This window comes from Eretmochelys imbricata, chromosome 1, assembly GCF_965152235.1.
Source record: "Eretmochelys imbricata isolate rEreImb1 chromosome 1, rEreImb1.hap1, whole genome shotgun sequence".
In the NCBI taxonomy this organism is placed as follows: Eukaryota; Metazoa; Chordata; order Testudines; family Cheloniidae; genus Eretmochelys; species Eretmochelys imbricata.
Window position 1 is genome coordinate 220,986,981 of NC_135572.1, and position 14,808 is coordinate 221,001,788.

Consider the following 14,808-nt stretch of genomic DNA (forward strand, 5'->3'; position numbering starts at 1 on the left):
AATGGGACTTAGTGCTCAATCTAGAAGATACCATCAGAGATGCTGAGTTTTGCAGTTCTCAGACTGGATTTGTGTCTCCAGAGATAACATTCTTGTTAACAGCAAAAATGTTTTAAATAAATAAATAAGTAATATATAGAGATGAGAAATAACAGACCTCAACCCTATTGTCCCTCTGCAAATTTGTGTACACAGAGTCAATCCCTAACCTCTCTCTAAAAGTGCAAAGTTTCCAAAAGTTCAATGAATAGAAGATTGTTGGGGGCGGAGTAGATCTGGACAAAGAAAAGAAGTCTGGAGATAAAGGTGAGAAGTGAGGGACATAGGCTTTTTTGTTAAACTATTCTGTTTGCTGTTGAAGAAAAATATCCAGAATACTTACTTAAAGTTGTTGTTTTAGTTAAATAAAACAATTTAAATATCTGTCTGGTGATGTTCTCCTCCTAATACAGCCTGGCAAGAAAATCCTCCAAATATTAATGATAGTTCACCTCCCAATAACTTCATAAATATCTGCTTCAGTTATCTTTGGGAAATGAAATAACCAAACACTCATTTATTTTCTGATATAGCTCTAAAACTAATCTGAAAAGTTTTCAAAATAAATCACAGTTTAAAAATGTATTGTGTGTACCTTCTAAAAATGAAATCTACACCTATCTCTGAGTTGTGAAGAATATGTATTAAGGTTATAACCAACAACAAGAATACACTTTTATGTGGAAAACCATGATTAAATTGAGTCTTCCTGACTCGTGATTTAAATCAAATCCACCCTCCCCGCTGTGGTCTTGCCCCTGGCCTCTTCATTCCCCAGGAGGGGCCCACAAATATGTTTTGGGCCGGGCCCACAAAAAGTTAATCCAGTCCTGGTTCAGTTGCTAGATATTGTAGAACTCAGCCAGGATGCTTATTTACCTCTGTATGTTTTTGCTTCCAGTACATCCCCTTTCTATTACCCTCAGGGAGTGGACATGATCATACTGTAACCAAAACCCAGTAGGGCTGTTTTAATCTCCTGCAGACTTCTGCCATTTGCTTGCTCTTTCATGAGTGACATTGCTATAGTTGTCTGACTATTTTGTGAAGGGGTGTTGTAGGGTTCCCTGGATTGTTGGAAGTGGGTGGATCTGGCTATGTTATCTCACATCAGGGATTCATATTTGACTTTCACAGCTTAGAAGGGACCATTATGATCAGCTCATCTGACCTCCTGAATAACACACATTTCACATAAAAATTCCTACATCAAGCCCACAGTTTTGGTTGACCTAAAGTGTGTCTTTTAGAAAGAGAACTAGGACAGATAGTTGCATTTTTTCTTATTGGAATATTTTTCCATCAGAAGATGCTGATTTCACAAAATCAAAACATTCTGTAGGAAGTATAGATTTCCTGAACATTTCTGAGAGGAAATTATTAAAAAGTTTCATTTTGACTTTATCTTTTTGACTTTTAAATTGTACCATAGCACCCACACATCACATCCACAGTCACATCCACACGCCCAACACAATCCTTTACCACACATCATTCACACCCCTCCCAGCACATAAACAACATACAACTCCAGCGCATCACTCCCCGACATAATATACACACGATCACATGCAACACCCAACCACCACACACTCTGTACAAATCACATAACACACCGCCACCACGTGGATACCATCACACACTGCCACGATGTGCCACACCCACAATGCACCATACAACATAAGAGTCAAAATAGTACAAAGATGCCTTCTTTAAACAAAGGTGAGCAAATCTAACCTTATCTAAACAAAGCATTTCAACCTTCGCTTAGAATATCATGTTTCATGGAAGGTCTCAGTCTTTATCTTCAAGCCACTAAGGTATCTGCAGAGGTATTTAAGCTCCATTGAAATCAATGGACATTAGGGGGTTTAAATGCCTCTGAGGATCTGAGTCTTCAGCATTTAGGCCTGTAACAAATGAAAGATTCCTTCCCATTCCAGGACTGCATTGATCAGCATTGTCCCTCAGGCACAGTGGAGCTGTCTCCTGCCAGGGGAAGCTCATTTGTTCAGGAGACACTTTTTTTGGTGGTTGATCCAAGACTATGGACCTAACAGGATCACAAAATCACCTGAACCCTTTTTCTGTTCCACTTGAAAGTGAGCTTCTGAAATCTGCCTTCAGTAGCATAAGCTCATAGCATGTCATAAAATAAACCTCCATAAGAATCCATATGCACTTTTTCCCTAGAGGGAAGGATGGAGAACGACCCACATGGGATGAAAGAAAATCATGTCACTTCATACATCTCTATCCAAAGCTCTGATGCCACAGTGAAGGGCATAGTATCAGCATTTGTAGGGCAGAGAAGAGATTAGGGGCCTCTTGTCACTGTCTAATCGTGTGTGTGTGTGCTCATTAAGATACCTGTAAATAACCTCCCATTTATACCCCTGGATTTCAGAGGAAAGTCTGGAGTCTGGACTGGGGGTTAGGGCGCTCTCTGGAGTTAGGAATATTTTGTTGCTGGGTTCTGGAGTCCCAAACTGGCAGGGAAAACAGGCTCAGATGTAGTCTCAGAACATCAGGTGACAGTCCCAAGTGGGTCTCTGTGACCGAACCCATCACATCAGTCTCCATCTCTCTCCCTGCTGGTCCCCATGGAGCCACCCAACACACCTCATGAGAGAAACATCAGCCCAGGGACAGATCTTCAAAAAGGTTTTAATAAGAAAAAGCAAAAATTCACAATGAAGAAGTGTTAGGGACAAAAAAGCAGGGAAGTTCCAGACTGTCTGATCAATGGGAAATTAGAGGGGAAATCACAGCCCCTGTCTCAGTCAGACTTATTTCTTGCATCTAAACAAAACTGAAATCAAAAAGCTAATTGAAGCAGTTCCCAGGCAGGGATAGTCTCCAATACCCCGATGGGTCAATGAGCATTTGGGACAGGAAGAGTCTAACCATACAGCATTTACATCCTCACAGGATATTTGATCTGAACCCAGCCATTCTTATATTGATGTCCCAGAGACGCCATCATCAACGTCATCATAACCTGGGTCATGAGGAGGTGGAGACAGGGCTTCCCTCTCAGCCCCAGAGGCCTCTTCACTTCTTAGCGAGTGCAGACTCCAGCCTGAAAATAGCAAGCAAGTCACATTACAGTCAAAACATTCATTCTCCACCCATGTGCACTCACATAATGGATGGGCAACATACAGCATGGGCTGTGAATCAGCCCCCACCCACAGTTCCTCTTAGTGGGCCTCTGACATGTTTAAACCATTATCTCTCTCTCTGTTCTTCAAAGAAAACATGTGGGAGCAGATTCTCTCTCTTCTGAGACCTCCCTGGTGCAGGAGAAGTGTGGGGATGGCAGTGAGGGGTGACGACTCCCTGATAGGCCACTGGGAGCTGCTGTAACTCCTGACAGCGGATATAGCCCCTAAGGGACCACACGCCAGCAGACACCTGGTGGCTGGAGCAGGGTGGGGACCCTAGCCCCTGGGACTTGCCTGGACATCACAGATCTCACCCACCCACACAATGCTCATTCACACGTTATTCCCATCAAGACCAAAGAAATGCACATTTCATCCCAACCCAGTTTCCTTTGAGGTGCAAAGTGGGAGTGCAATCCTGGGTCCCAGCTCTGATCCTGTGCTAATGGGGACATTTACATATTGAAGAGAGGGATTTCAAAGCCAGGCCGCTAACTAACCCCACTCCAGGGACCTGCTCTTCCCATTACCATCCAGGGCACTGACACCTGATTTGGGGAAAGGCACTTTGTCCCTGATCCTGCCAATGGACCCATGTAACTGATGATTTGAACAGTCCCACTGAAGTCAGAGAGAGTATTCATGTGAGTAAACTGACAGATGGGATCTAGTATTTGTAGGATCAGGGACCTTATCTAGGAAATCTTCTCTCTGTCTTGATTTCAATCCTTTTAACTCTGTTTAGCAGAGGTCAGGGAGGGGACACAGCTGAGAGTTCACCAATAACTGCAATTCAGTGCAGTCACAATGACCCCTAGTGGCCAGTAAAGGCTCTTCCAGGTGACTTGTGTACACTCCACTCACCTGTCCGTGAATCCCTGTTCCTGACACTTTCCCCATGGGCCCCCGTGACTTCCTGGGCACTCGGTCCAGAACCAGGGTCGTCTTCAGGGTCAGAAATTTCTCTGGCATCATCATAACCGTCCCCTGGGTCATCTCCAGGCAGGGCAGGGACCTCTGAAATAATTATGGGAATTAATGGTAATGAGAAGAGGCTTTCCACTGAATAGAGAAATAAGCTACATGCCAGGTGTGGCAAAGGAGGGACTTATGTGTATTATTTCTTATGAATGCCACATACACCTCAGTTTAGCTGTTTGATATTATCCTGCCAGACTGCACAGGGAAAAACAAAGGAGGACATTGGAGGGGAAGCAAACAGGAAACATAAAAATAACAAAGACGTGGCTCCTTAAGGCGACAATGAGGGGAGCTGTTAATTGTGGAATACCCTTGTCATAAATTTAAAGGGAAGAGTAATCACCTTTCTGTATTCAGTGTTATAAAATCCCTCCTGGACAGAGGCAAAGTCCTTTTACCTGTAAAGGGTTAAGAAGCTCAGGTAACCTGGCTGGCACCTGACCCAAAATGACCAATGAGGGGACAAGATACTTTCAAACCTGGACGGGGGTGAAAGGCTTTTGTCTGTCCGTGTGATACCTTTGCCGGGAACAGATCAAGGATGCAAGCTCTCCAACTCCTGTGAAGTTAGTAAGTAATCTAGCTAGAAAATGTGTTGAGTTTTCTTTGTTTTGGCTTGTGAAATTTGCTGCGCTGGAGGAAATGTGTATTCCTGTTTTTGTGTCTTTTTATAATTTAAGGTTTTGCCCAAAAGGGATTCTCTATGTTTTGAATCTGACTGCCTGTAAGATTATCTTCCACTCTGATCTTACAGAGTTGTTCTCTTATCCTTTTTTGTTCTTCTAATAAAGTTCTGGGTTTTTTTTAAGAATCGGATTGGTGTTTTTGGGTCTTAAAAATCCAAGGCTGGTTTATGCTCATCTTGTTTATTCTCAAGCCTCCCCAGGTGTAGCCAGACAGCCAGCCCCCACCCCCTCTCAGACCAGCATTGCTGGAAACACAGGAGGAAGCCGGAACAGGGCACTTAACATATATTCCAGCACAGCCTTTGAAGCTGTGAAAGCACAGGTGTGCCTCTGGGGGCAGATACAACGATTAAGCTCACAGCAGGCAGAGGCCCTGTGACAGACATGGCTTTTAGCCCCTACTAAATAGCGTGATGCACACACACCAACATCCTAGTTGGGAAAATATTTACCCTGATAAAAGAAATGTCCAGTAGTCAACACTTATTGTTTCTCTCCCTTGCAAGTGTAAACTACTCTTGCGAAAGCTGGCGTCACCCAGACAGACCAGCCTCAATTTGGCATAAGAAAGGAGAAAGAGAATAAAGGAGTGCAGAGGTATAAGTAGGGGACCTACAGCACCATGATTTTTGAGTGCTTTTCACTATCTATCTGCTGGTCAGATAAGTGACAGCCTCCCAAGGCTTCTGCAGCTAGGAGGGTCCCTATGCCTTGTCCCTTATTCGTCTTTCCGCGGAATTGAGTGACCGATCCTGGCTTGGCACCGCTGGAATCGAGAGATGCAAGGAGGGTAAGAAGCACCCACACCTGATCTCCTATCTTTAGTGTACACATATTTTGAAATAGAGCTCTATACTTTGTTTTCTTTCTTTGGGATTGTGGCTTCAGTTTTGTAACTTGTTTGTGTGTGTAACATCTCTACATTTAAATAAGTAGGCACTAGCAATTTTGTAACCACATGATTAGAATCTAGCTTAATAAATTTTGGTAAACATTTATGCATAAGCCTGACTTGTTTTCTCTGGTTTACTGTAAAGCAGCCAACACAATTAAAGAACCTCAGCCGTTTTGGCTCTAAAGCCTGGCCATTAGGTGAGAGTACTAAGAGCCTAGCGTTGAGTTGTGCCGCCTCCACGGGGCAAACTCTTGGGGCACCTGTCAGTCAATCCTGGCTGCCCGCTGCGAAGGAGCTCTGAGCTCTAGCAGTTAAAGTCACGGGTGTGGAGAGGCTCTTAGTGCTGCCATTGGGGCACCTGTCAGTCAGTATTGACTGCCCGCTGCGAAGGAGCTCTGAGCTCTAGCAGTTAAAGTCACGGGTGGTTAGGACCTTGGGGCATCCGTCAGCCTAGCCCGGGCTGCCCGCCGCGAAGGGACAGTGCGTCCTAGCGGTTAAAGTCACGGATGGTATAAACGGGCATAGCTGGCACCTCACCAAACATCCTTGGCCGTCGGCTAACACCAGGAAAGGGGGTGTAAGGGCTTGGAGGGATATTTTGGGAAATAGGAACTCCAAGTGGTCCTTTCCCTGGTCTTTGTCTAAATCACTTGGTGGTGGCAGCATACTGTTCAAGGACAAGATGAAACTGGTGCCTTGGGAAAGTTTTTAACCTAAGCTGGTAAAAATAAGCTTCGGGGGTCTTTCATGCGGGTCACCACATCTGTACCCTAGAGTTTAGAGTGGGGAGGGAACCCTGACAGCCCTTCCCTGGCTCCAGCCAGGCTACTTTGGGTTAATTCTTCCCAGCCCTGAGCTCAGGATCAAAGGGCAGACTAGGGAATGAAGGGGGTGGAGCAGCAGTAGCCAAGGGGTAATGTGGCTTCCAGGAGGCAGATTTATCATTGCTCACCTCGGCTGTCTGGAGTCTGGAGGACGTTCCTCAAGGCAGGCTCCTCCACATTATCATAATCCAACTGAGACCCCCCTGGGAAAGCTCCCTCTGGAACAGCAAACATCACAGTCAGCTTCCCCTGAACACACCCATTTCCCCAGCAGGTTTTAGTTCCCCATTAAAGGCCTGTTGTTTTCGAGTTTGGGCTTTTCATCATAGAGTCTGCAGGGGAAGTCACAGGGTGATCCAGGGGAAAAGGGAGAGTCATGGACATTCTGTGAAACAATAATTGTGCCACCTTTATTTCCTCAAAAATAACTAAGCTCCAGCCCTGCCCCACAGCATCCAATACCAACTTTGTCATGCCCTTCAATGAGATCAGGATCTATGCTGGTATTGAGCTAACCCTGGACCTGCTTCATAGATTCATGGATATTAAGGTCAGAAGGGACCATTATGATCATCTAGTCTGACCTCCTGCACAACGCAGGCCACAGAATCTCACCCACCCACTCCTGCGATAAACCTCTCACCTATGTCTGAGCTACTGAAGTCCTCAAATTGTGGTTTAAATACTTCAAGGAGCACAGAATCCTCCAGTAAGTGACCCGTGCCCCATGCTGCAGAGGAAGGCGAAAAAGCTCCAGGGCCTCTTCCAATCTGCTCTGGAGGAAAATTCCTTCCCGACCCCAAATATGGCGATCAGCTGAACCCTGAGCATATGGGCAAGATTCACCAGTCAGATACCCAGGAAAGAATTCTCTGTAGTAACTCAGATCCCACCCCATCTAACATCCCATCACAGGCTGTTGGGAGATAGTAGCTGCCACACCAGAGCTGACCATTGTGAATTCAACTGAACTCTATAAAGACATGGTTTAAAGTCCTTACATTATATGGGCTGGATCGTGAATTTGGCTATATGCTCCTGTCGAGGAGGCAGGGGGCTAAGGTCATGGGGCATAGATCAGGGGTTGTACAGTGACACGTGTCAGCTGTGGAAGTCAGATTCTTTCAGACAGTGTGAATATTTCTCTGCCAGGTTCCCTGCAGCTCCTCCCCTGGGAGAGAGCACAGTCAACCACACACAGAAAGGGTCACGATTTGTTCACATTTCCACCAAGAGTTGGACAGAAATCTTTTGTGTGCCTCTGTTTCCACCCCCATCCTTGTTACCTTGTTCTGATCCAGGATCATTTTCCCCCTCGTTGTCCCCGATGTAATACTGCAGCTTTGTCACTGAGTCATCTGAATAGGAAACTGGAGAAAGGGTAAATGGGATGTTATCACAGTGAGAGCAGTGAAACTGGCTGATGGGCAATGCATCCGGGTCCTAGAGCAAGATTTATGGTCTCACTATATTGCTTCTTCAAGGGAAGATGCTGAATTCACAGCGACTGAGTGGTGAGAGGCTGACACAGACTTTCTAAGGTAAATATCAGTTTTTTGTAGTAAATGTGGCTTTGGGGTGGATAATTCAGACTGGGAAGATGCTGGGAAGAGCCATATTGACCTCATGAGGTGAGGAAGGAACTGAGTGAGCCTTTTACCATGGCATCCCCTCCTGTGGGTTTCATTCAAATCCTTCTCATGAACTGGCTGGCCTGTTTTGAGTCACACTCAAGGTGTAAGAATCTAAATCTTTAGATGGGAATGTTTATCTTCTCCTCCTGAATGTTGCTGCTTCATGGCCTGATCCAGCAGAAAATTATGGCTGAGGCTGCTGCTCCAGATCTCCTCAGCCACGGACATGACTCCCATTTTGTTCTGGAAGATACTCCCCCTCCCCCGCCTTTTTGCCAGACAAGGCCACACCCCTCCCAGGATCAGAGTCTGTGACCAGCTCCTACCATTAGCAGAGAGGAGAATGTGGATCTCAGAAGTAGCCTCAGGGAGAAACACTGACCATGCTCAGAGTGCCCCACAATGTGCTAAACTGAAAGCAGCATCTTCCCCCCTGATTGACATTCAGTCAAAATGTTGAGAACAGTCATCTTCCTGACCCATAACTAATCACCCCCTACGGCTGCAGGATGTACAGATGGGCCTGACTGTCCTCAGAATGGGGCTAGCAGACTCTGCTAGGGAGGAAACTCATTCATCTCAGTCCAGTAACTGGCTGGTCTCTTCACAGACCCAGCATCTGCAGCCATCCAGGACTCACAGGCTTGAAGGCTGCAGAGATTTAGCTCTAAGACAGAGCTTTAGAAGGCAGAGTGCATTAGAGATTTTCTCCCTGTTAGGAATGACACACACAGACCTGAGCGATCAAACATTTCCTGCTTCTTTCTCATCAGGTTATAATCGATCTCCTCGTACACGGCCTCAGAGAAAGGGTCCAAGGATCTTCTGGAGCCTGAAAACAAAGGGCAGGGTTGGAAAAGGCTCAGAGAAGCTAGGCATGGGAAACCCTATGAGATCATCCAGCCCCTGTCCCCAACTCCAGTTCAGGACTGGTTCCTACAGCACATTCCCACTGCTCTGTCCAGCTTAGATTTCAGCATCCCAGGTGATGAGGACCATGTCCTGTCATGTTTGTTCTATTGGCTATTTCACGGTCATTAAGTTTATCTTGATATTCAACCTTAATGGTCCCTTCATAAATGTATCCTATTACTCCTACTACCACCCAAAATCATTCCTCTCCTATCCTGGTGCTCACACCTATGGGCAAAATAGTACTTGTATATGTACTGCCTAGAGACTGTGTGGGGAATAAGTAGCTAATATTTGTGCAGTGCTTTAAAAATGGAAAGTACTATCTACCTATCTTTTTAGGTGACGAATTTGAGGAACTGTCCCAGATTGAGATGTCATGAGAGGAAGTTTTGGAAGAAATTGATGAACTAAACAGTAATAAGTCACCAGGACCAGATGATATTCACCCAAGAGCTCTGAAGGAACTCAAATGTGAAATTGCACAACTACTAACTGTAGTCTGTAACCTATCATTTAAATCAGTTTCTGTACCAGAAGACTGGAGGATAGCTAATGTGATGCCAATTTTTTAAAAAGGCTCCAGAAGCGATCCCAGCAATTACAGGCCAATAACCCAAACTACAGAACCAGGCAAATTAGTTTAAACTACCGTAAAAAATAGAATGATCAGACACATAGATGAACATGATTTGTTGGGGAAGAGTCAACATGGCTGTTGTCAAGGGAAATCGTGCCTCACCAATCCTCTAGGATTCTCTGAGGGGGTCAACAAGCATGTGGACGAGGGGGATCCAGTGGATACAGTGTACTTAGATTTTCAGAAAGCCTTTGACAAGGTCCCTCACCAAAGGCTCTTAAGAAAAGTAATCTGTCATGGGATAAGGGGGAAGGTCCTCTCATGGATCAGTAACTAGGTAAAAGATAGGGAAAAAAGGAGAAGAAATAAAGGGTCAGTTTTCAGAACAGAGAGAGGTAAATAGTGGTGACTCCCAGGGGTCTGTACTGGGACCAGTGCTGATCAACATATTCATAAATGCTCTGGAAAAAGGGGTAAACAGGGAGGTGGCAAAATTTGCCGATGATACAAAACTACTCAAGGTAGTTAAATCCAAAGGAGACTGCGAAAAATACACTGGGGTCTCATAAAACTGCGTGACTGGGCAACACAATGGCAGATGAAATTCAATGTTGATAAATGCAACATCTTGAATACTGCGTGTAGATGTGGTCACCCCATCTCAAAAAAGATATATTGAAATTGGAAAAGGTTCAGAAAAGGGCAACAAAAATGGTTAGGGGTATGGAACAGCTGCCATATGAGGAGAGATTAATAAAACTGGGACTTTTCAGCTTGGAAAAGAGATGATTAAGGGGGGATATTAAACTATAAAATCGTGACTGGTGTGGAGAGAGTAAATAAGGAAGTGTTATTTACTCCTTCTCATAACACAAGAACTCGGGGTCACCAAATGAAATTAATAGGCAGCAGGGTTCAAACAAACAAAAGGAAGTATTTCTTCACACAACACACAGTCAATGCCTGTGGAACTCTTTCCCAGAGGATGTTGTGAAGGACAAGAGTATAACAGGGTTCAAAAAAGAACTAGATAAATTCATGGAGGATAGGTCCATCAATGGCTACTAGCCAGGACGGGCAGGGATGGTGTCCTTAGCCTCTGTTTGCCAGAAGCTGGGAATGGGCGACAGTGGATGGATCACTTGATGATTACCTGTTCTGTTCATTCCCTCTGAAGTGCCAGGCATTGGCCACTGTTGGAAGACAGGATACTGGGCTAGATGGACTTTTGGTCTGACCCACGATGGCTGTTCTTATATAAGGGTAAATCTACACTGCAATCTGGAGGAGTGATTGCAGCACGCATAAACACATCTGAGCTGGCTTTGATCGAGCTAGCCACGTAGCTGTGTCAGCACACGCAGCAGCACAGGCTAACCTGCTGTGTACAGCCTCGCCTAGGAGCCCGGGTGCACGCTCCAGTGGCTAGCCCACGTCACAGCCATGCTGACGCAACTACACTGCTGTTGTTATGCCAGCTAGCTTTCACCGAGCTAGGTAAAAGCTAGCTTGGGTATTTCTACATGTGCTGCGATCACACCTCTCACTGCAATGTAGATATGCCCTAAATGCCTAGTAGAACTGTCTGATCTCTTTGGCCATTATCACCCAAGCTCTTTTGCAGCATTTCTCCTTCCTCGTACCCTCCCTCCTTCTGTATCTCTCTATTCCGGATCTTTCCCTCACATGGATTTTCTTGTACTTTTCTAAATGGAATCTCAACATGTTATTTTTTCTAAGAATACTTGAAGTCTCTTTGTATTATTTTCTCCAGTGAGGCGGAGTGGCCTCCCTCCCCACTTTAGAGTGAGGGACCACGACACTCCCTGTGGTGGGCAGAGCCAAACCTGCCCTGCCCACGTCGCCGGAATTACCAGGGCAGCACAGGAAGTATAAAGGGAGGGCCTTGCATCTCATTGGAGTGGGAGCCAGGGAAGGAGACAGAAGTCTCCAGCCTGCTGCAGAATTCTGGAGCTAGACCTGCACCGGACAGCATCGTGTCCCCAACGGAGACCGACCCTGCAGAGAAATTGCTGGCACTGCCATCGGCCAAGTACCCCAACGAGACCAAGGACCTGGGCACTATGGAACCCCTCACCCAGATGCTCGTAGGAAGTAGACCAAGGAAACTGGACTTTGGTCCCGTTACACTGTCAAAACCCGAGTCAACATGTTTTAGCTGGATCCCTGTTGATCCAGTGGCGGAACAGTCTGCCAGTGTTTGGGCCCCGGGCTGGGACGCAGTGGAGTAAGGTGCACCAAGGTCCCCCCATCCCCTGCTACCAATCCCATCCCTGGGGTGGCAGCCTCCCCACGTTAGGCCAAGAGGTCTGCTGTCGGCCAGAGCCAGGTCATCAAAACTGTCTGTTTGGTGCTCTGCCCTGCCTGAGGGCCTGAATCCCTAGACTGTTTGGTGCTCCCTGCTCTTCCCCACCCAAAGAGCCAGAGCCCCAGACTGTGTCTTTGCTGGCTGCCTTAGCCGAGAGGCTTAGGCAAAACCTGCTTCCTACTCTGCCCTGCCCAGAGGTCCAGAGCTTCCCTTATAAACCATGAACTGCTGGCTGTCCCAGCCAGGATGCTGAGGATTAAAAACTGTTTATACTCCACCCCGCCTAGAATGCCAGGGCTCTAGACTCTTGATTGGTGGCAGCTCTGACAGGAGGCTGCCAACTCTAGACTGCTTACAGATCAGCCCAGCAAGTGGGACCCGAGCCTGAGTGCTGCTGCCTGACATAGTGAGAGGGAGCGGCTCCCTCTCCACTTGAGAGCAAGGGACCACTGCATTTCCCCTTTGTATTATTTCTCTGTCGTCCCCACTAGTTTCAACTCCTCCCAATGTAGTGTCATCTGCAAGTGTCACTGCTGTGCTGTTCATTTCCATGGCCAGATCATAGCTGAAGATATTAGATATGACAGGACTTAAGATGGTCCCTGGATCCCCCACAAAGCTCTTCCTGACATGCACACCTTGTGCAGGTTACAGGGCTGCTACAAGCAGGCCAGATTTCTGTACCAGACATGCACTGGCTACAGAGCTTCTGTGCAAGAGAGGTACACACCAGATGTGTTCACTGTAAGATACCTTAATACTCCGACAGGTATGGCTGAAGTTAGTTTAAACAAGGTATGTTACACACAGTGTCACCTAGTGGCTGAATAGTATAATACAGTTTAACCTTCCATTACGTCTCTCCCTTTGCGTTCTACATTCCTACCATTTACAACATTTACGTTATCATGGTATCTTTATAGTTGAGCACAGATCAGTCTATTAAGTGTCTCTTGTTAGTATATAGGTCTGTCTTTTAGCCTAGGATAAAATTTTGGGTTTGACTTTTGATACTTTTATATCCTCCTTACGAATATGTATGAACAAAGAATGAAAACACTGTGTGTTGCTTCCAGATGGGGTGTATAGCACAATGAAAAGGAATAAGGAAAAGAGTTAAAGTGTTGCTGGGAATGGTGGGAGTTTAATATACAAGCATATACTTGAAGACTGCCTCGACCCTTATCTCAAGGCAAGGTCAAGCAACCAGATGGGAGGGGCAGGCGGGAGGGTGGGCAAACATAAGAAACACTAAAAAGCCAGAGAAAAGGTGACCCTGGCTGAAATATAACCTTACTCCTTACCCCACCCCTAGGGTACAAAAGAGGTAGTACCGAAGTCCCCATACTACGATCCTCCAAAACGGAACATGACCATAAATTGTAATGGGTGGGACCAAGGGATATAATTAAACCTGCTAAGAAAAAGAAGGTGGGAAAAAGGACAGAGAAAACTCTGTGGCATACAGAGCTATGGATATGCTTGCCTGATTAACCCTACTAAACATTGCATTGCCTGCACTTGGACTATGGTCTTCTGCTTTCTGATTGCATGATAAGAACCAAGAGAGGGGCGAGGGAAAAAGTCCTAACATCGCTCAGTGGTACTAGTTTTCTAATTACCCAACCCAAACACGTAACAACTTGGTCATCTGGCTTTCCGTCAGTAGCAATGACTGCCTGAGGCCTGTTTGGAATCTCTGAGTTTTCTTCCTCTTGTTCTGCATCTGCCACCTGTAGAGTCTGCTCTGTTGATTCTTCTTCCTGAAGTACACTGCATGCTCCAGCATTTTATCTTGAGTTTATTTGTACTGGGTCTCCTTTCAAATATCCATCTTTCTAGTTCTTCCGCTTTTCTCATGAGGCCCATCATGGCTGCCACACTGAGGTGGAGAACGCTGTTGGTCTTTGATCACATGCACTCTGAATGAGAAGTTTTTCTCTTTGAAAGAGATTTCTGTGGTGAACTGTCCCATGCAATTCAGAATGCCTCCAGTCTTAGTCAGAGCTGTGGCAGGTAACTTCATCTCTGGGAGGGGTTGAAGGTGATTGTAAGGCCCTTCTGAGATGACTGTTACATCTGCTCCTAAGTCCATTTTAAAGTCCATAGTGTTTCTCTGAATGATCAGTTTCACTCTCCAGGCAGGCTCTGTATCTTCACACAGGATAGATCCAAGACACAATAGCTCTTGATTGTCTGTCTGGAATATGAATCAATTCCCTGACTGCGTTCATGTGGCAAACAACTGCAAAACGTCCATGTTTCGTGCATTTAATATATCCTGAATGTTTGAGTGGAATTTGTTCCTCTTAGCCAGGGAGTTCTCCCTCATTACCTCACCAGTTTTATGGTATTAACTTGTTTCATTCAGGCTGTGTTTGTTAACAGCTTCTAATCCATTTGAACAGCAGTGTGTAGGGTGAAGTCTGTTTTGAATTGTAGCTCCTGTGAAGGATATTTATCTGTTAACCCAATAACCAGCCTCTCTCTGATGTTTTCATGTTTGCTGTTCCTGAATCACAGTTTTCAGCCAAGGCATGCAGAGCTCTTATAAACTATTCAACATTTTCCCCTAGTCCTTAAATTCTCTGGTGAAAACATGCCCTTTCATAAACCACATTTCTCTGAGGGTACAGTAGAACCTCAGAATTACAAACACATTTGAATAGAGGTTGTTCATAACTCTGAAACATTCATAACTCGGAACAAAATGTTACGGTTGTTCTTTCAAAAGTTTACAACTGAACATTGACTTAATACA

General features: G+C 45.5%; 1 protein-coding gene across 1 annotated transcript in view; it reads right to left on the reverse strand.

The window, feature by feature from the left end:
* Window positions 1-2,752: 2,752 nt before the first annotated feature.
* LOC144269313 (scavenger receptor cysteine-rich type 1 protein M130-like) overlaps window positions 2,753-14,808 on the reverse strand; it is a 71,674-nt gene continuing 59,618 nt past the window's right edge. The window contains exons 13-17 of the mRNA XM_077824958.1: window positions 8,963-9,058; window positions 7,879-7,950; window positions 6,721-6,810; window positions 4,071-4,223; window positions 2,753-3,121 (exon numbers count right to left, since the gene is read on the reverse strand). Coding sequence (XP_077681084.1) covers window positions 2,997-3,121; window positions 4,071-4,223; window positions 6,721-6,810; window positions 7,879-7,950; window positions 8,963-9,058 — 536 coding nt within the window. The 3' untranslated portion in view covers window positions 2,753-2,996. The remainder of the gene's footprint in view (window positions 3,122-4,070; window positions 4,224-6,720; window positions 6,811-7,878; window positions 7,951-8,962; window positions 9,059-14,808) is intronic.